The sequence below is a fragment of the Dysidea avara genome, chromosome 11 (assembly GCF_963678975.1).
Source record: "Dysidea avara chromosome 11, odDysAvar1.4, whole genome shotgun sequence".
NCBI lineage: Eukaryota > Metazoa > Porifera > Demospongiae > Dictyoceratida > Dysideidae > Dysidea > Dysidea avara.
Genome location: NC_089282.1, coordinates 21,124,634 through 21,145,480, shown reverse-complemented (window position 1 = coordinate 21,145,480; position 20,847 = coordinate 21,124,634). Strand labels below are relative to the sequence as shown.

At 37.8% G+C, this 20,847-nt stretch overlaps 2 protein-coding genes across 6 annotated transcripts; one reads left to right on the top strand and one right to left on the bottom strand.

Moving 5' to 3' along the window:
* Positions 1-672: 672 nt before the first annotated feature.
* Positions 673-11,047, bottom strand: LOC136238724 (grainyhead-like protein 2 homolog). Of its 2 annotated transcripts, XM_066029290.1 has the most exons (16): positions 10,893-11,047; positions 10,607-10,845; positions 10,076-10,172; positions 7,630-7,673; positions 7,496-7,572; positions 6,009-6,058; positions 5,850-5,955; positions 5,582-5,673; positions 5,363-5,521; positions 4,680-4,749; positions 4,358-4,532; positions 2,246-2,294; positions 2,115-2,181; positions 1,300-1,391; positions 1,191-1,255; positions 673-922 (listed from the first exon to the last, which is right to left on the bottom strand). In XM_066029290.1, exons 1-16 carry the CDS (start codon positions 10,962-10,964, stop codon positions 805-807), a joined length of 1,572 nt encoding a protein of 523 aa, XP_065885362.1. In that variant the 5' UTR covers positions 10,965-11,047; the 3' UTR covers positions 673-804. The 2 variants fall into 2 exon arrangements, with proteins under 2 accessions (XP_065885362.1, XP_065885363.1); XM_066029291.1 differs by lacking the exons at positions 673-922; positions 1,191-1,255 and having other exon boundaries at positions 1,317-1,501.
* Positions 11,006-19,363, top strand: LOC136238723 (uncharacterized). Of its 4 annotated transcripts, none has more exons than XM_066029285.1 (10): positions 11,006-11,110; positions 12,638-13,000; positions 16,195-16,560; positions 16,612-16,968; positions 17,021-17,200; positions 17,256-17,327; positions 17,633-17,740; positions 17,787-17,888; positions 17,941-18,288; positions 18,667-19,363. In XM_066029285.1, the coding sequence occupies exons 1-10, from the start codon at positions 11,083-11,085 to the stop codon at positions 19,275-19,277; spliced, it is 2,535 nt and encodes an 844-aa protein (XP_065885357.1). In that variant the 5' UTR covers positions 11,006-11,082; the 3' UTR covers positions 19,278-19,363. The 4 variants fall into 4 exon arrangements, with proteins under 4 accessions (XP_065885357.1, XP_065885358.1, XP_065885360.1 ...); XM_066029286.1 differs by having other exon boundaries at positions 11,027-11,110; positions 12,785-13,000; XM_066029288.1 differs by lacking the exons at positions 11,006-11,110; positions 12,638-13,000 and adding an exon at positions 14,085-14,190.
* Positions 19,364-20,847: the final 1,484 nt, after the last annotated feature.

Genomic DNA, 20,847 nt, shown 5'->3' with positions numbered 1-20,847 from the left:
TTGTCCAGACCATGGTAGCATAGCACCTGAAAAAAACTAGTGATATATTGTGCACTTTCAGCTTATTATATTTCTTATGCAGATTCAAGTGTTTATAATATTAATGCATTGTTAATGTACAGCAATTCAACACACCAAAGGTGGATCCAGGGGGGGATGCAAAGCTAGGGGCTAAAAATGTGGCAACTGGTTGATACTATTCATTACCTAGTGTGAGAAGCACATACACTCAACATGAGGAGTATGCTTTATCTAGGGTATCTGGGGCCATGCCATTACAGGAAAATCTTGCAAATTTAGCTTTCTGAGATTGAATTTGTATTGACTGAACCAACTGACTGCAAGCCACTTTAAATGAAATCATTATTTTCTAACACCCTAGTGGTAACTACTACCTTTCATATAAAGGCAACAGCATAAATGCTGCAGTATAGTTCAAAGATGAAGTTCAAGCTTGAGGAGTTGGACTTTGTCCTTTATATGAATGTTCTATTAGAGTATTTTGATGTTTAGCAGCTTATAAGCATTTTATCTCTTTGATCCCTTGATTCATAGAAGAAATTAGCTCTTCTCACTCATTCTATGCATGCTTTAGATGTAACTGCACCTGTACTGCAGTAGCTAGCACATTTTGGAGGGGAACCCCCCCAAATCTGCCATTGTACACTCATATTTGATCTGATATTCATTGATGATTAGAGGTATATCTGACATGTACAATAAACACATAAAATAAATTAGCTCTTACAAACAATATATTACATTCATTTTGTATACTGAGTGTGTGTGGTACATGTATCATCATTAGAAGTGGAGGCACAAGTCCACGTATCCTTTTTGATTGTCAAAATTGAGGTTGATGATAAAATCATCTTCATCTTTGAATTGTTCAACCATTTCATCCACAAAATTGACCATCAAGCTAAATAACAAAGCAACACAATGCTATGATGTGTATTTGTTAACAAGATGAGTTCAGAAACTAAGCTGTGACTTGTCAACATAAACAAACAGTTATGTACTTGACAGAAGAGGTATTTACGGAATAGCAGAACCTCTACACAGAAAACACAGTGGTCTACCTAAAGAGGTCTTCCTCTATCAGAGATGCAGCTAGACCAGACAGGACCAAAATTTGGCCTGGTCTTTTCCAACAACTCTCCAAAGTTTTGTAGTACATACACACATACCCTTTTTTAGTCTTTTTGTACAGTCCAGAAACCATGTCAACAGGGATGTCATATTTTTTAGCCAACTAGAAGAAAAAAAATTACAACAACTTTATACATATTAACAAACCTCCATCTTAAAATCATGGGCAGTTAAAGTGTCCAACATTACAGCATGGTAAGCTTTCTCCTCTTCTTTCTTTACATAAACTGTGAGCACAACTGCAAAGGGAGAGAAAATAACACAAACCATAACTTTACGAGTCTGTTAATAGCCTAGCCCTTTTCTCACAGCATTGCTTCATGTGTGACGAGAGCTGTCCGCCCTACTGCTACAAACGTAAACATGTTGGTGTAACATATCGAATAAGTTTCACCCCATACATAGCATATGTCCAGAGCTGTGGCCATTCTAATTAATGCTCTCCCAATAGCATATTCTAACTAATGCACAGCTAGGTTTTACACTATACCTGCTGGCAACCAATGGACCTAAATGCTGTACACATTTACAACAGACTGGTTTTTTACAGCAGGAGCTTATGAGCTGCCAAAGGTGGCGAAGGAGCATGAAACTGAGTTCCATGACAATCCAAATTACGTCACTGTGTTTGTTTTACGTCAGGCGCAAATGGCGCTCCAGCCACACAAAGTAGAACCAAATTCACCACCATCGAAGAAGAGAAAGACCTCCAGGAAGACTCAGCCAACTTTACCATTGCCAAGTGTCACTGGTCACACACAATTTCGTAAACGGCTTTCAAATAACGAGATTTTACTTTTCTTATATGGAAACTAATCGGTGATTGATTTGGATAGTGATGGCACCTGGCAGGCAAGTTTCATGCTCCTCCTGTGGCTCATAAGTTCCTGTTAATTTATGGATATACCATAAACATTAAGCTTACAGAAATCGTACAGTATATGCTTTGAAAACTGACAAACCTTCTCGTTTATGGCTCATGGCGGCTTTCTTCTTAGGAGGGTTCACATCAAGATTGTCAAACTCATCCTGTAACAAGAGTTATAATTGAATAACATGGTGCTGAAACAATTAAATATAGTGATGTCCTTACCTTTGCTTGAAGCAGCGAAGTACTGAGACCACGTTTGGTTTCTCGTTCCCTATTATAATAAGCATGCAGTAGTAATGATCTAATGAAAACCACCAGTATATGTAGGTATACCCACTGTAGGTTTTTAGTAGGAAAACCCAAGAGCAAGGTGTGGTCATTAAGGTGGGGGGTATTAATTAGTGACCAAGGTGCAGCCAAGGTTATTAGCTAATGCCCGCCAAGGTACCAAACTGAGCACGAAGGTTGTCAACCTAGTAATCCAATTTATTTAGAAAGTAGCTTGTTATTAGAGCAGAGAGTGTTTGCAGAAACATGGTTTTGTATTTTAGTAGCCGTTATTTAGTGTCCATAGCTTGTGTATTATGTATTGTCTTCAAAACAATAAGTGAATGGCAAGCTTTATTCTGGCAAAGCTTCGTTACAGCAAAACAACTAGCCATGAAGTGACAAGCTTTATTTCAGCTGGCCATGAAGCTGGCAAAGCTTTATTACAGCCAGCTTTGATGCAAGAAAGCTTTATTGTAACCAGCAACAAACAACAGTTAGTCACAAAACAGCAAGCTTTATTACATGTACAACTGGCCACGAAACAACAAAGGTTTATTACAGCCATGATGACTTGAAGTGACAAAGCTTTTTATAGCCTCAAAGGGACACTGACACATTATTAATGGCAACAGTGACAACTAGCTAGACAAACGCAACATGTAGCAAAACATGAAAACAGTAGCAAGTTACACTGATCGACTAGTTGCAAATGCAACTATATGCAACACGTAGCTATACTCTCGTAGCTATACTCTAAGACATCTACACTAAACACATCGAGGAACTGGCTCATGACAGCTTGTGATATCAATGCAGCTACGGTTTCAAGTACAGCTGTATATACCTATGGTTTTTTGCTACAATATTGGCTTAGCTGATGCAGTCACTCCCATACTCACAAAAAACTCAATAATACAACCATTAATTGAGTCACTGACATTCAGCAGGTCAGCTCTCTAAATGAAATTTACAAGCTGTACCTCTAAGGTAACCAACCTCATTAACTGCACCAACATCAAAGAGAATTATTCATGCTGGTTTCTAAGCACTGAGAAAACAATTTAGCAACATGACCATAAAGGTCCTTAGCATGTCAACTAGCATACAGATTTGCTCCCTAAAAGTGGATAAATAAATTAGAAAGTTGATAGCATTCAGAGACACGAAACAAAATATACTGTATACACAGACAAAGTCAAGGCCATTGCCTGCATCTGATATAACACCAACGAAAGCAACCACTGAACATATCACATCACATCAACAGGGTTAAGGGATCTAAGCAATGGTAGCAAATGGTGTTTAATAATAACAAAACTATAAACTTTGTATGAGCATATACAGTGCAACTACATCTCTCACTTGTTAACATATCACTCTCATTAGCCTCTCACTCGATAACATCACACTTGTTAACGTTAAAATTTCACTCGTTACATCACGACATTACTCTCTCATCCTCACACGCAAGCTCACGTGGTAGACACTACCAGCAAATTTGTGCTAGTGAGGTGGCTGGACAAGGAAAAATTTGAAGAGAAACAGCAAGCCATATAACGACACTATATGGTAGATAAGGAAGGTGGTGGTCAGAAGTAGAATAGACAAATATGGAAAGCACTGTATTTGGGCCCTTACTTTGGCACAGTAATTCAGCATACTGAACAAAGAAATTAATGAAGGCGGGGACTATGACAAAGCGTAGCACAAAGAAAAAGAACAAGTAAGGCTTCATTCACTAGTGGGGAGCCTTGTGTACAGTATAACAGAGTAAAATTTTAATTGAATCATTTCAGGTGCCAGTTTGATATTGGTGACTCTCCACCTGGAGGAAATGCCCGGTCTTCTTTGTGTACGTTAGATACCTACTGTAGGTTTTTAGTAGGTTAAAAACCCTCGTGCTCAGTTTGGCACCTCGGCAGGCTTAAAATTCAACTCAAAATTCCTAATTTTTGTTTCTACTTGTACACATTAAAAGTAACCACCCAAAGTCAATTTAGGACACACTGAAAATGTTTGACATACAGCCACTCATTGTTGGAACTTTTCTGAAGCTTTGCATACCTGATATTCTGCAGTAAAGATGCTGTGGCAAGCTTGCTGGAGCCGACACTAGATGATGAGCCATCATTAGGAGCAGGTATGAAGATAAACGGGAAGGTACCCAGGGTACTAGTGGGTGTGAGTGTGGTCACTTTGCTTGGAGGCTGGAAATCATTAGAACCGGAGGGACTCCCACCTGTGAATGAGACGGTCTGTAAATGCAAACGCATGTGTCCATGTATAGTGTATGTGTTTGTAGTGTATGTGTGTGTGCATGCATGCGCTCTCTGCATATCAGCAATGCACTATCACATTACGTACACACAACAAACTTTACACAAACCTTTGGAATTTAATTTCTGTAAACGCCTTTCTACAGACCTCAATTCATCCTTAATTTTTCTCTCTGCACCCTACAAGAATTGTAACACATGCTTATCTAATACAATTTTCTTGTCCCAATGAACGTCAGATTATAGAGGTTTCAGTTGTACATCCAATGTTGAAATTACACTGCTTAGTCTAAGCCATTATAGCTATGTTAATTGTCTGGAACTTTTCAAGAAAAGTTCCAGTGAATCATCTGCATGGCACTGCATTGTGAATGTATGGCTTGCAATATTGCTTCTGCATCTCAAAAAACTAAACTTTCACTTCAGAATTTTTTATGAAGTATTATGAAAGTAAAATTAGCTAATAGCGGTACCTGTGAATAACATAAGTAACTTACCAGAATAATATTCTTGATATTAACAAAAAGAAGATGGAGAATTTGTATGTAAATAGTCTCCAGATGCAATTTCAGAGTATCTATTTTCAAAAATTTCCCTGCGGGTAACATGCCCCCAGAAACTCCTAGCTTTGCATGCTTACAAATGTGGTGTATCACATGAAAAAAGATGAACTCAGATTCAAATATAACAACATCAGATCAATAAAAAAGTGTGCATGACTATGGCTTCAATGGATGGTCTGCAGCTGATCATGCAAAATCTCTGGGTTCCAGCTCCCCCCCCACACACGCACCTTGTCACGAAACACTTTAATTTTACAGACAGAACGATGTATAGGCTCAGCACTAGGGTCCAAGTCTTCATAAGTGTCCACTAAGAAGTGCAGGGGTATCCCAGCCACACCTTTCTGTGCAGAGAAGTCTGTGCTCAAACAGTTTACACAGAAGACAAGCTGTGAAAGAGAGAAATATGTCTTACATCAATACTAAATAGTATGGTTTCTTGTATTGACCTTTGTAGGGCCTTTTGTTGGTGACCACTGGACTGAGAAAGCATTGTGCCCTAAATCCTCTATATTCTCGGCATTTTCACAATTCTTACGATCTATAAGAAACAAATCTGTGTACTACACATATATGCACACACACACACACACTACACACCAAAAAAAGCCACACGCACATTACACACCAAATCACCACACGCACGCACGCATGCACACACACACACACACACACACACACACACACACACACACACACACACCACAACACACTCACCGATATCAAATGCCCTCTGGTTAGGATTGGCTTGCATGTTGTACCAATACTGCCAGAGCAGTCGCTCAGTTTCCTGCTCAGATCTGAACACCAGGTAAATCATGGACTATAGGAAGTGAATAAACTAAATATCTGAACTCCACCAAGTACTGTTCATACCTTCACACTGCCATCTCCACTGCCCTCCATGATCAAAGTATACAATTGACCTGGAAGGGATTAATACACTAAATATATTGGAGCTCCTGAATACGCCAGTGTGTCAAAATTATTCATGCGCGTTTGCCCACTGATGTACCAGTGTGTTTTTATCGGTTTCCGCAAGCCTAGAGAGAAAGCTGTGAACAGTATTAACATACAACTACAGCACCAGCAGTTTGTTTGTCAATGAATGGCGGCTTAAATGTTTATACAAAACATATAAGTCAAGTGATAATCTCCACTCGTGAAACTACACCAAAAGAATTGTGAGTTACAAAACTATAATGGGGAAGGATGTGGACCGTTTGAAAATGTTGTATAAGTCTCTCTCTGGCAGTCTGATTGAGAAATGGTAAAAACCATCAGATTCAGCATTAAATTCTGCATCTGGTGATCTATTCTATCACATGATACTATTGTGTAATCTAATATGGTGGATGGATGTTGTCAAAAAAAAAAAAAACAACAAAAAAAAAAACTAGTGTAAAGACATGAACAAAATGCTTTTTAAGTTCATGATCACAGCGAATACAAGAATAAGACCTAGATTTTCGTTCTTAGTAACAACTTTTTACACATGCAGCATGTGTTAATAAGACACCAAGTGAGTTTGTAACTTGTAATTTATTTAATGGAAACATTTTTTGGGGGATTTCGAAGGGATAATGATACCATGAAATGCACCTTGATAATCAGGATACTTGTCCATGCTCCATTTGTAACAGAGTACACCCCTGAAATCAGGACACCTCAAAGGACCCATTGATTATCAGGGTACCTCATTTGCCACTAGGGATAGGTCAGCACCGTTACGGCAAATAATAACAATGGTAACTAACTGATCAGACGTGTTAACATGTTCTTTGGAGCAATGTAATAAATTTTCTCAATTTAAGTGATGCGAACAATTCCAAACTTTTTGGCTGATAATTCTATTTTCACTGACACATCATTAATTTAGACTACTGAAATCATGACACCTTGATGTGTCCAGAACTGACGGGTTCTACAGTATCACAGTGGATCCACACTGGAGTGGATATTTGGTAACACCAACATAATCCAGACACTTAGTTAAAATCTCAGACACTTAGTTAAAATCTTGAAGTATCCTGGCCCCAATGTGTCCATATTAATATTACACTGGAACCTATTAATGTGGACACACTTAAGGACACTTACACAATCTAGACAGTTAAGGTCCCAAAGTATCTTTTAGTACATAAGCTGACCTTGATAAACAAGACACTATTGGTTGATCCTAAAGTGCCCAGTTAACGTGGACATTTGAGGATACCTACATAATCCAAACGCTGAGTTAATAAGGTCCCAAAATATCCCATAGTACATAAACTGGAAATTCAGGACACTGTCAGCTGGTTCTGACGCCAGGTTTCATAGTATCAGATTTCTTACAACACGACACAATGTGTAATGTTTCTCACCTTTGTTCAAGTATGTTAGAGTGTCTTCACTCTGTAACTGAATGACTGAAGTAGGGGCACCCAACTTGTACACATATCTGTAGAGAGGGTATGGCACGTCATGAGCACACCCAAGAGGGGGAGAGTGTGCTTACTTTTCTTGTACTTCGAATAGTGGAGTTGGCCGGCCAGTCTCTCCCTGGTAGAAGAAAAACAAACAATAAATAATTATAATTAACAAGTCATGGGATTTAGTGAAACATTTCTTTCAAGTTAGGATTAGTATTAGTGATTCAAACTGACACTATGCAAAAGTTACACGGAAATTCGTGATATTCATAATCTGTGGGAAATACATCAAACAGAGTATACTACTTGCACTAGCTTCAATTCAAAAGGTTGAAAACTTTTTTTAAAGAAAGAGTCAGTGACAAATGTGAACAAGATGCTGCTAAGGCGGCATTGGATAAACAGTTTCATAAGGAAATACCCTTGACAAATCAGAGCCCTGGCAGTTAAGTAATAGCTAGAATGGGCGATAAGGTTTCCCAAGGACAATGCGGGAGAAGCTACCCACAAACTTACTGTTATTAATTGTGTGTAGTTAAGCTTACATTGTCTGAGGGGCTCTAAATAGCAATGTAACACTTTGACACCTCAGATCAAAGGAATTCCAGAGGATACATTTGTCATGTATACCACTTTACAGGGAGACATCTAAATGTACACCAGTGGTATGGAAAGTGGTTGAACTTCTAAAAGAGCAAGCCACTTTCATCAAAGCAAGCATGGCATTGGTGTGGATAAGATAGTGGTACCACCCTCTGTTTGTTTTATACAAGCTCAGACCGAAATCAATTGCGGGAATGAATCAATGCTCACGTGATGATCACCTCAAACTGAAGTGCTGTCACAAGAAGCACACAAATAAAGGCGTTTCAGTATATCCTTGCTGTTCTACAAGTTGGGAAATGCTACTTAAAGGTGAGAACTAGTATTACAGTGCATTCACAAGTGTTTTTCGGCACGTTTTTGAATGCAGACACGCCCACATTACGGACAACATGAGTTAACCACTCTATAATGAACCTTACCCTTAGTATACGTTGTGATTAGTCTTTAAACAATACGAAAGCATTAAAACACTGTAAATTCTCCAAAATTAGCCGTACTTGACTTTTCCGTGATATCCGTGGGACTTGTCCATTTATTATGACAATTGTAGCTACAACATTACTTGCTGCCTAACCATAATTGAATCTTTCAGGCATGCATATAAAATGAATCCAATTGTTACACTCATATTGGCATCAAGGCTATCAGCCTGAAACGGAAGTGTTACATATTAGCTGTAACATGGGTGCTTGTCTTGTCTAGAAAGTAAACAATTTAAGAAGCAAGCTGTGGGTGCTAGCATTGAGAGTTATCCTTTGAGTTTATTGAGTCAGCGCCACACCGTGACATTGGTGTAAAGATCTTAACACTAATGATGCTTGTCTTGTGCAGAAAATAAGTGGACAATTTGTTTTTGGCTTTGTTTTCATTTGATGAATGTAGTAAACAACCACTAGCGAGATCAGTTTACTATTTTGTAACCCCACCACAGATTTAGTAACCTCAGACATCAAAGGAAATATTATGTAAAATATGTTGTACCAATATGTAGCTACTTGAGTGCTTTACTTAGAAAGCTCATTACAAGGAAAGTATCATCACATCACTATGACTTCATCATCTGACAGGGAAGCTATATACACCTGGTCACTTACAGGTTTCACATTAAGTTTGTTATGTTAGCACATCAGTGATCATTAGTGAGATGCACTCTGTGGTGACTCCCTCAACTGGAGGTATGCATGCAGACACCTATTTAAACCATTTTAGAGAACCTCTCCAAGGCTCTCTTTGTGGTTTTAAACAACTCATCTCTCAAAGATCAAAGGATTTCATGTATATTATTTTCTAAGGAATATTAGATGCTATGATACAATAGGCCTCTTAAAAACGATACACTGAAATACAGTGTATGGAAACCTTGAAAAATCAGGTACTTCTCCATGTTCTCATATGGTACCAAGTTCCACTCTAGTGTTAAGGCAATAATTGAAAAGCAATAAACACCAGTAGTCACCAATCATTTACATTTAACAGTATGATGCAATACCACAGTTAGTATGATGCAACGCTTGCATCTCCATAGCACAAAATGAACAATCCACCAAAAGAACACTACTCTTATCAATAAATCTAGCATTTATGCCATCTGCATAATGCACAATTCGTTGTGCCACGTACATAAAATTCATAGATTTTTTTTTTTGTTTGCAGAGTTAACACATACATGATTTTCCATCTCATAACAGCGGGACCCAAGACAGTTTGAGACCAAATCAGGACACCCTAGAAGTAGACCCCTTGATAATCCAGGCACTATGGTCCCATTTGTATTAGTGTACTTACAATTAGATACTTCAGGATTTGATGTAAAGGAATTTCCAGCCTTGCTACATTATCATTAGAAAGGTTGCTCAAAATATAATTTTTAAACTTGGTTGCTATGTACGTAGAACACATGAACATGGTTGCACAGCTAGTACATACCAATTGAAACTTGCTATCAGATTCTTTGTTTCCTGGAAGCTTGCCACCTTTTTGTCCTGGGTCTAAGCTAAGCTGAAGAGCCTTAACTTCTGACTCACTACATAAAAACACACAACACAAATACATTACATGGTATTATTACTGAAACCATCATTAATGAGAAGGAAAACAAAGTCACACGTGACCACAAAGACTGGCTCAAAGATAAAACCAGTGTGGGCATTGTCTCGTGTGGCCAGACCACTATCTTGCCTTCTATTTTTTTGCGACATCAGTGGTTGGCAAGAAAGGGTCTGGTAAATTACCATAGACAAAAGATGTGCATTTCCACCAAAATTCAGCTTTACTGCAAAACTTCAATCATCTGTTGCTATGACTAAAGTCTGTTAATACAATCTTGACACTTAAATGTGGTAAATTTACACAAATGGTAGTACTTGAAACATTCAACATGATGTTTCCTTCCCTATGTCACTAGCTGCTGGTCCCCCCCCCACCCACACACACACACACACAGAGGACACCCCTTACCTCAGTTCTTTAGCTGCATTGCCAGCAACTTCAGCGTTCTGTAACTGTACACCATACAACTCGTATAACAAGTTTAAGAAGCTTGATGTTGAATTCGAGTTGGTGTCAGGTGGCGATGGCATTATTAAAGGCGGCGGAGGGTTCTTGTCTTCATTCTCAATGTCCGGCAGCGGGTCTGAAGCGGCGCCAGGGTGTAGGAGGTACTCGTCTGAAAGTGGCTTAATTTGTGACACAGCCTCCTGAAGTAGTCCGTATAACGACATGTACTTAAGGTGTATTGCCTTACTCGACTTCTTTTCCCAGGGCTGAACGTTCCGGCAAGACTCGAGGATTTATCACGTCGTGTATCGCGCTCCATTTAAAGAGCACGTGTACACACCTTAGTGACACCTCCTTTGTTTTGGAGTTCACGTGTGCATTTTACAAGGGAAATACCCGACACCCCCTCGCAAATTGTTTAAGATTTAGTCTTGTTTATGGAGATACCGACACTGATTGTTTGCAGTAAGTTTTTGTTTACGTTGTAATGTTGTGGTGTGACTTTATCACTGACATAACCTCAGAAATGCCGTCGTCATTAAAATTAGCGGGGGAGGATGCTCTGAAAAAGTAGTTTGGGATAAAAGAATGAAACCATATCGTTTGTTACATCATGAATAACCTTTTGATACTGTATCTGCGATGTTGACCTACCCATATGTACCATCCTCTTTTGGTGATTTCCCTTTCTCAGGTGTGCTCTAATGTACGGGTTGGGCCACAGCTTCAACCACTCTCTGGCGAAACGTTGTCCCACCACCTCCAACTCTGAGGATCATACCAGATTGGATATATCTACGAGAGGTTTTTGGAACACTTCTCATGAGCAAGTAGGCAAGCATTTGTCAACGCGAGGGTAATCAACCCCAGAGCCGCTTTAATCAATCTTTATCTAGTTGCTGTAGAGAGAATGAGAAGAAAAAAGGATGCATCTGGAATGTCGAGCTTGGTACTGTCACACCTCTTGTTTTTTCTGTTGCTGGTGGCATGGGACCAATTGCCACAACTTTTTTATAAACAATTGGCTTCTTTGCTATCAGATAAGTTGTATCAGTCCTATAGTCAAACAATTTGTTGGCTTCATTGTTCTACGATCCTTAATCATGTACTTGAGGGGTGCACGTTCTTCGTCTGGTGAACCACAGCTGGTTGCTCCTGGCAGTTAGTGAGGCCAGGCTTTAAGTATCAGACTGTATTTTTTTAAAAAAAAACACACTGGCTGTCAGTGTCAATGAACACTTCTAAAAGCTATTGACACTGACCAGAAGAACTTGAGTATCAAGTAAATTAGTGGTAATATACAATCACTGGACTGGACGACTGGACTCAGTTTTTTTTTCATCTTTTTTAGCACATATTTGGGCACTGCCGCACTGGTTGTAGCTATTGTTACATTGAATGTAAAATATTCTGGTGAACCTGTCTACTTGGTACTGCCTGTTCATCTTATGCAATTTTCATAGCAACTCTCTCTTGGCATAATCTCCATTATGACTACCATTCATCTTATCATGAATACAGTACATGTGTATGTCCTATTCATCTTTGCTGACAGCAAAAGGTATCGATTTAGCGGTAGTGCGTGATGCATGGTTTCCCTTCGTAACAGAAATCATCTATATTTTTTCATAGTGGCTACTTTGATTGCATTGGTGCTTTTCAAACAGCTGTGTAACATGTTGAACATAGCTAACAGTGAAGCATAATGGATACTTCACTTTTCAGATGATAATTGGTAACTGGGGCGTGCGGCACCATTTCGTTTGATGTGGTATGCGTGAGTTCATCAGTCATAATAAATTTATTTACAAAAAAGAGTTAACAAACAAGTGACTGTTTTTTTTTTATTTGGGCAGATAGTTGGTAGGCTTAAGTCTGCATATACTTAAAATTTTTGGTTTGGCTGTATTGAATTAAAGTATACAAGACAATGTCAGGTGTTATAAATATTGTTAGTGGCTACAGTGTGTAATATATGTATTTTTATTGCAGTTGTCATTGCTGTGGTTCACATTGTGGCAATTAATTCTCAGGAAAACACTACATGTAACCCTCCCATTATTTTACCAGTAAACTTTCACCTATCTGTGCAAATAGCAGTTGGATCTGACCGTACTTTTTCATGTGTAATTCATTCAGATGCTCCACTCAAGAAGGGATATCCTACGTGGACAAAACGTGAATCACTTCCACACCACGTGATAACTACAGGAGAGTGTCCCACACTATCCAATACAACATGTAGTAATCTAACACTAATAAATGTGTCACAATCAGATGGATCAGGATACTATACCATAATTGCTGAGAATGAGTGTGGAAGTGATAACTTCACTGTCAATGTGGAAGTAGTGAGTGAGTTATTGTGTGTCTCCATGCACATACTTGTGGTAATGGGACAGGCTCAGGTTGCATAGATATCTGGTGTCCACATCTTTATCTGTGAGACATGGTATTAATTTTTGTGGGATGCTATTCCTGGCATTTTCCTCATAAAAGTGTGCAGATGGCCAGGTATAAATGTGGCCATTACTTGGCAATTGTGTGTGGGTGCGTGCGTGCGTGCATGCATGTGTGTGTTAGTGTGTGTGTGTGGGTGCGTGTATGTGTGTGTGTGTGTGCGCATGCGTGTGTGTGTGTGTGCGCGCGCGCGTGTGTGTGTGTGTGCGTGCGTGTGTGTGTGTAGTTTTTGTGTATATAGTGGTGTTGTGTATTGTGTGTCTGTTTGCAGGTCTAAATAAAGGGTTGAGAAATGTCCTAGTTATACAGTGCTCCCTCCTCATTGGGCCCTAGATAATGGAAAAGTTCAGATAAACGAAGCCCATACATTTATATACAGAGCTCAGTTAAAATATTCAAATAAAACATACACTTTAGGCAAAATACTCTAATAGAACAGTCACTTCCGTTCGTATAACACAATGTTCGGATAATCAATGGCCAGACAATGGAGAGACCACTGAGACCACTGTAATGTACTTACTGATTATCCGTACTGTTGGTGAGAGGTGAAAGAATTATTTTGTGAGTGTTCCCTGAGTCCTGACCTCTACTAGCAAGCAAGTTTTGAAACTTCAGCATCTGGGTGGAATACTACCATCTTCTTCAAAAACAGTGCTCTGTGATGCAGAAAGTCTAGCCCCTCTTAGATTGTTTTCTGTAGTTGACTAAATTTACAATGCATCTACACAGAGTACCTCCACAAACTTCACAAGGAAAACAATATATTGTAAAGTCAATTAACGAAACAAATGTATCTCAACTTTCATGTCATTGCTAGGATTATTTTATGTCTGCCGTGTAAAAATGCATTGTGATACAACTCACAAAAAACTTGTTGAAAATGATACAGTCAACCTATGTTACTACAATATTATATTCCTAGCATATCTGGCATGATTTGTTTCTGAAAATTATCACAATCTCACAGTAAGCTAGTCTGTATAATGTATAATGCAGTTTACTGGTGAAAGTGATAATGTTTACACCCTGATGCATGATCTGAATTGTGAAAAAGAACATCACTGCACTCATATCTTTTAAGGGTAAGTGGAATTCTAGCGAAGCAGGAATGCAAAGGTTGTATACAATTAACCAAGCGATAATATCAATGTACATGGATTTTATACCAAATCACATAAACCTTTGAGACACTCTAATTGTATGAACAGTCATACAAAACATTTTAACGCAACAATCAAGGGACTAGCTAACATGACACTGATTTGCTGCCAAATTACCTTGAAGTCATAGTAATTAAATAGACATACAAATTATAGTGATTAACTCAGATGCCTGCACTAGGAAGTCACATGGTGGTAGTAAGTATCGTGCTTCTTAAGCTGGGGTAGCCACTACTGCTGAGAAAGTTTAATAGACACAACAGAGGTGCGTGATTTAATTCCTGTATAGTTTACATGACTTGTCTTGGTCAATTGCTGACTCTACTGCCACTGCTTAAATAAACTGGGTGGGTAGTTTTTACGATGCTTGTCAGAAGTGTAATGTCAAAATGATCTTATAGGCACATCAGAAGATGGCACAGAATTTGGATAGTATAGTTAGGAGAGATGTAGTTTAACAATTTATTAGCTTGTACATGTAGTAGTAGCTACAGTGGTCTCTCTATTTTATATCCAAACTCATTGGGTCCTAGATAATGGAAAAGTTTGGATAACTGAAGCCCATACATTTATACACAGAGCTCAGTTAAAATACTCTAATAGAACAGTCACTTCACAGTTGGATAACAGAACCTTCAGATAATTGATGGACGGGTAATGAAGGGACCACTGTCTATACATCGAGTTGGACTTCATGTGATTTTTTTTGCACCAGCATTGAACCATTCCTTGACGTTAATGTCCATACAGTCAAACCTCTCTAATCTGACACTCAATGGAAACCATAAATTTTGCTGGATTAAGGAGGATGTTGGATTATCAAGTCACCTTTGTAATCCAACATTGTACAATATCTGGAATTATGTCAGATTATGCAGGTACAGTAACAATGTTTTTACATGATTAATTTTAGAATTTGTAAGTATTACTACTTTTTTTTCTATGATTGTCAACCGATTAAATGCTTTGGTTGATTTTCTGTGATTGTTTTTAATACTGCTATTATTCTCTGTTGGATTGCAAAGGTTGAAAATAGTGTTTTTCATAGTGTAGGGAATCAAATTTTGTGTCGGATTACGGAGTACAAAGGTGTCAGATTGTAGGGGTTGTTTCTATACAAAAGTGTGTGTTAAATGACATTTTGGTCAGATTAGAGAGGATTCTGGATTACACAGGTGTTGGATTAGAGAGGTTCGACTGTACTTCAAACAAAAGAAATTGTTGTAATTACTTGTAATTACATGGAATTTTAAACATGCAATATTAAGACACCTACTGACTTTATCTACAGACACTTGATCTGCATGGCAAAGCATAAAATTTTACTTCATACTGATACAGTGATATACATAATGGTTGTTGTGGCTCCTTTGGCACATGCCTAGATTGCATGTTACTGGGGATCAAGTCACCACTGGGTCAGGGATTGTTTTCTGCATTCTTCAACGTTTCAGTTACATGTTTCTGACTCCCTGTATTGACAGGCTTTAGCCTTCTCACAGGTCCCTAGTGGGATAGCATTCACAGATAATACCAAAGTTTTTTTTTAAATCACCAAGTTAAAGCTATTTGTATACTGTCCAGATTCAGATACTAACAACACCATAGAGTCATACTGTAGATGCTTCTAACGATAAAGTTTGGTGGACAGTGGACACATACTGTTTTCATGGAAAGAATTGTAGATGCTTCATTTATTTTATTGTTCACATTGAAAAAAATTTATTCAAGTGTGAGTTACATGATAATATTACAGATAGTATGCTCTTCGGCTACGAATAATATACTATAATGGTAATATTAAGTGTTTTCAAGTTATAAAATTAGTGTCAGTTTTGCTCATACAAGTATTTCGTGTGTTTAGTGACTTTGTACTGTACGTACCATCATTTGCATTCTTTGACTCTGTCTTGTTTTCATCTTTAGATCCCCAATTTTGTTTAAATGCAACTGAACTTCCTCCACTGTTAGTCCCTCCTCCTCCAAAAGTCTTAGCAGTGAAAGGACAAACTGTAAAAGTTACTGCTACCTACAAGGGAGATTATAGTAAACATTTTCTTCAGGCGTTTTGGATAGTTAAGAATCCAAACAGTGAGGATTCAATGTACATTCTTCCAGGTGACAATGTGTCAGGATATGATGTTGCAGTCAAAAATTGTAACAATTGTTGTCACTTTAACACTTCTATTATAGTAGAATCAGTAGCACTTGATCAATCAGGTGTTCAGTTGGAAAGTGCAGGTGCCAGATCAGGTGATTTGACCAAGTATACTCAAGGATTTAGCAGAATTAGTAAGGTTAAAGGCATGTGTAGTATAGTGTGTCGTATCTTGATCGTCGTAGGTGTGCTCAATACTCCTATAATTGTTGCTTTTTCTGGAAGAGAATGTCAAAACCTCACCACAGGTCATGCTACCACATTCACTTGTACATACAATGCTAGTTCTGATCCAACCATAACTATTACAAAGTGGAGCATAGATGGTGTAGTAATAATGCACAACACCAGTCATTATACAATGACCACTGAGTATGGAATAAATGAGCTTGATCAAGTTAGATCAACATTGAACATATCAAATGTGGCTACTGGCAACAGTGGAAAATATGCTTGTTGGTGTGAATATAATGAGTCACTGATATATGCTAAGAAAGTGTTTAGGTCGAATACAGAGAGTATGTGTCTCAAGGTTCATGCAGGTATGCATGTATTCCAACATGATAAGTTAGTGTAATCATTAGTCGCACACAGGGTCTACATCTCAGCCGATTAAAATATGGGAGATAGTTGTAGGAGGAGGAGGAGGAGGAGGAATTGTCATAATGTTACTACTGGTGATCACTTGCTATTGCTGCTACTATTATTGTAAGCATAAAAGAAAGAACAAGAGTTCAGATGTAGCATTTGATGATAAAAAAGTACCTTTATTAGGTAATATCAAGAGCACTGCATATAGTTAGCACTGCAAATATTATTATACATTTAGGTGATGACTCGTCTGCAAAAGAAGATAGCAAACATCTACAGGATATTACAACAGTGGAATTCAAAGACAATGGTAAACAGTGTGCAGTTGATATAGCAAAATTATTTGGTTGAGAGAAATGTTTATAGATTCTTAACTTTTTCAATAAATTATAAATCATTAATACGTACATATTCTATTCTCTCACCGAGAAAAGAATCTTCCTCTATCAAAGTTAATTGATACATGCATACATAGCAAGATGTTAATTTTATATGTTGCTTGTTCCAAACACAACATAATAGTGTTTGTGTATATTTAATGTATACCATGTAGGGAACCCCCAATGGTGTGGTTGCATTAGCTGGTTATTATGACTGTGGATATTGTATTGTTAGGTGGCACTGAGCCTACAAGAAATGAAGTTGTCAATAGTGATACAGCTGCTACAACTGTACAACTATCTCAGCCAAATTTAAAGTACTTATCAACTACCGGACCAATTGGTATAGCATATTATATGTTTAAATTTTTCATAAATGTTTTTTATAGATAGTGAAAAAGAGGCACCATGTCCAGCAAAGCCAGCTCTAACCACCCATACAAATCAACAGACAACTGTGGTGATTGAAAGTTTACCTGGTGAAGAATTTGGTATGCATTGATGAGACCGAAACAGTGGTAATTACTAAGTAATGTATTTCAGATACCATCAATAAAGTTCTTAATCAAATTGCAGCTGAATTCACTAAATCAATTAACGTGGAGGCATTACTGCCTCAATTAATGAAGCATCAACTATTAACATATGATCAAGCATATCTTTGCCAAGCTCAGTTTACTCCACCAATTCAGAAGTCTCAAAAACTTTTAAACTATCTACGACACAAAGGAGATGAAGTTCTTCGAAAGTTATTGTGTTGTTTGACCCTGGAGACAACACATTTGGGCCACACAGATGTTGCAGCTATACTTAAAGATACAATGAAATTGTACAAGCTTGACATTAAACTGACTTGTTCTTTGTGTATGATGGATGCTATATCAGCCAAAGGTAAACAGTATATGCTAGTGTTATTATAATATTATGTAGTTCATAGTGTACTGAGACATTACTATGTACATACAGTGCTCCCTCAATTATCTGTACACTTGGTTATCTAAACAGTAGAAATGACTGCTCTATTAGAGTATTTTGTTATTAAAGATGTATGTTCTATTAGAGTATTTGAACAGGACTATGAATGGGCTTTGATTATCTGAACATGTCTTGGTCCCAAGGGGTCAGATAATCACTGTAGTAACATAAACAGGAGAAGCCTTCCTTTTACATTAGCAACATGAAGCATAGTAGCTATAAATTTGTTAGAGACTTTTTTAGCTGTATGCATGTATTTTCACCCTCCTTATGTGTATTTGTTGTTTTCTGTAGGTACTACAAGTAAAATTCTCAATCACATTAATCCAGAATTTACTGTACTAATTAATTTGGATATATTAAGTCCTATTTTACTGAAGCACCATCTCCTAACTGATGATGAAACTTTTATTTGCCAGGCTCCCTTCTTTCCTCAAGGTCAGAAAGCGCAATGTCTCCTTTTGTATCTACAACGCAAAGGAGATAAAGCTCTTCACAAATTATTGTGTTGTCTCAATATGGAGACAACACATTTAGGACACAAAGATTTGGCAGCTAAATTAAAAGATGCGATGGAATTGCACAATTTTGAGGATGAAATGGTTTGTTCAGCGTGTAAGCCATCTGAGGAATCATCAGCTTATCATCAGCCAGATGTGTTAGAAGATGTTTTTGATTTTATTAGCACAAATTATCCAGTGGAACAATGGGAAGTGCTAGCTAGTAAGCTAGCATTTAGTGAGCATGATGTCAAGCAAATGAGAAGTTTGGCTGATAACACACAACCTGTTGCCATGGTACTGCAGCAATGGAGACGACTAAACTCACAGGCTACTAGAGAGGATTTTGTAGCTATACTACGTAATGCTAATCTTGACAGTGTGTTGCAATTACCTGGAGTGTGAACTAGTTTTTTATTCATATTTTTAATGTGTATATTATATATATTTTATACAATGTGTATTTAATAGTATTTTTAAACAGATCTATACATGTATAAACCAGCCTGTTGGTCATATGTCAAAGTGTGTCATATAGAAATATGCATTTAAATGTAGCAATGTGTATATGCTTGAATATTATGTTATTGATTTTAGTACAAATGATGCAATCATAACTGGAATCTACAAATCCACTTAGGTCATACAGTCTTCATGATCAGGTCGCGTAAAGTTGAATAGCTTAAATTTATGTCATGTATAGTCATGTTATCAACTTCTGACACCATGAACTCTCATATAGAGAGTACGTAACATAACTGACTCATGCATGTAGGCCTATACTATGTAGTGGAGATCATCAATACAGTAGACATTGACTGTGGTGTACACTATGATCATGAGACTAATGGTGATACTATGTTACATTCAACAACTTTATACTTGATAAATATTTCGTGGAAGTGACACATGATGAGGATACTACGTTTGGTACAGATGCTTCTGCAAGGAAAACAGTTGGTAAGTTACTACAAAACATGGAGCAATTATGTACACACAGTATAATAATTATTATGCAATACACAATATTATCAACCTTTCATTGTGCATGTTTTTACGTCTGTCTCGTTTACGTTTGTGAGACCCTGGAGGAGTTAGTGTAGAGAGCACAAATGATATAATACTCTAGATCCGATACTGGCACTGCTAATCAAAGCAGATGCTAGTGTTACCACCTATGACAGAATTGACAGCAGCTCTCACCAAAAGTTTGAGAAGAAAGATAAATTTGCACCAAGGCAGAAAAATTAGACACAGCTCTGCTTCTCAAAGACATCTAACAATCCTAAGTGTAATGCTCAGTGCCCTTTAATCCTCAGTGTAACACAGTGTATCCTCACATAACCCAGTGTATCCTCATGTAATCCTGTGTATCCTCACGTAACCCATTGTGTCCTCAAGTAATTCTGTGTATCCTCACTTAACTCAGTGTATCCTCACGTAACCCACTGTATCCTCACGTAACCCTGTGTGTCCTCAGGTAACCCAGTGTATCCTCAAGTAACCCTGTGTATCCTCATGTAATGCAGTGTATCCTCATGTAACCCAGTGTATCCTCAAGTAACCCTAGCCTGTGTATCCTCAGGTAACCCAGTGCACGTGTATTCTCATGCAATCCTGTATATCCACAGGTAACCCTATTTCACCATTTATCCCCATTACTAGATTATTTCCCAATATTTTGTTACCGTTTTGGGCACTGTGCACTGTGTATACAATCTGTCACAATCTATTCAACATGTTATAAATGTAACTTTGTAACCATTGTAGCTGGTTACTTAAGTAATTTTCGCGACTTTCTCTTACAAGTCATATCTATCAAAATATTAAGGTATTTATTCTATGAAACATGAGTCTTATTCCCATGTACTGAGGAGAATTATGTAGCATTGTATGGCGGAGAATACACGTACCAAATTGCACACATTTTGCATACTGGTAGCATTTGTTTCTAATATTTAATTTTTACAATACA

What these genes read in the sequence shown, in the direction of transcription:
- LOC136238724 (XM_066029290.1), bottom strand. Translation starts at nt 10,964, where the DNA reads ATGGAGCGCGATACACGACGTGATAAATCCTCGAGTCTTGCCGGAACG. An exon ending in CAACAAAAGGCCCTACAAAG is followed by an intron (nt 5,522 to 5,581) that starts GTCAATACAAGA and finishes TCTCTTTCACAG; the next exon opens with CTTGTCTTCTGTGTAAACTG. An exon ending in TCTTTACTGCAGAATATCAG is followed by an intron (nt 2,295 to 4,357) that starts GTATGCAAAGCT and finishes TTATTATAATAG; the next exon opens with GGAACGAGAAACCAAACGTG.
- LOC136238723 (XM_066029285.1), top strand. Translation starts at nt 11,083, where the DNA reads ATGGAGATACCGACACTGATTGTTTGCA. An exon ending in TGTCAATGTGGAAGTAGTGA is followed by an intron (nt 13,001 to 16,194) that starts GTGAGTTATTGT and finishes TTTCATCTTTAG; the next exon opens with ATCCCCAATTTTGTTTAAAT. An exon ending in ATCAACTACCGGACCAATTG is followed by an intron (nt 17,741 to 17,786) that starts GTATAGCATATT and finishes TGTTTTTTATAG; the next exon opens with ATAGTGAAAAAGAGGCACCA.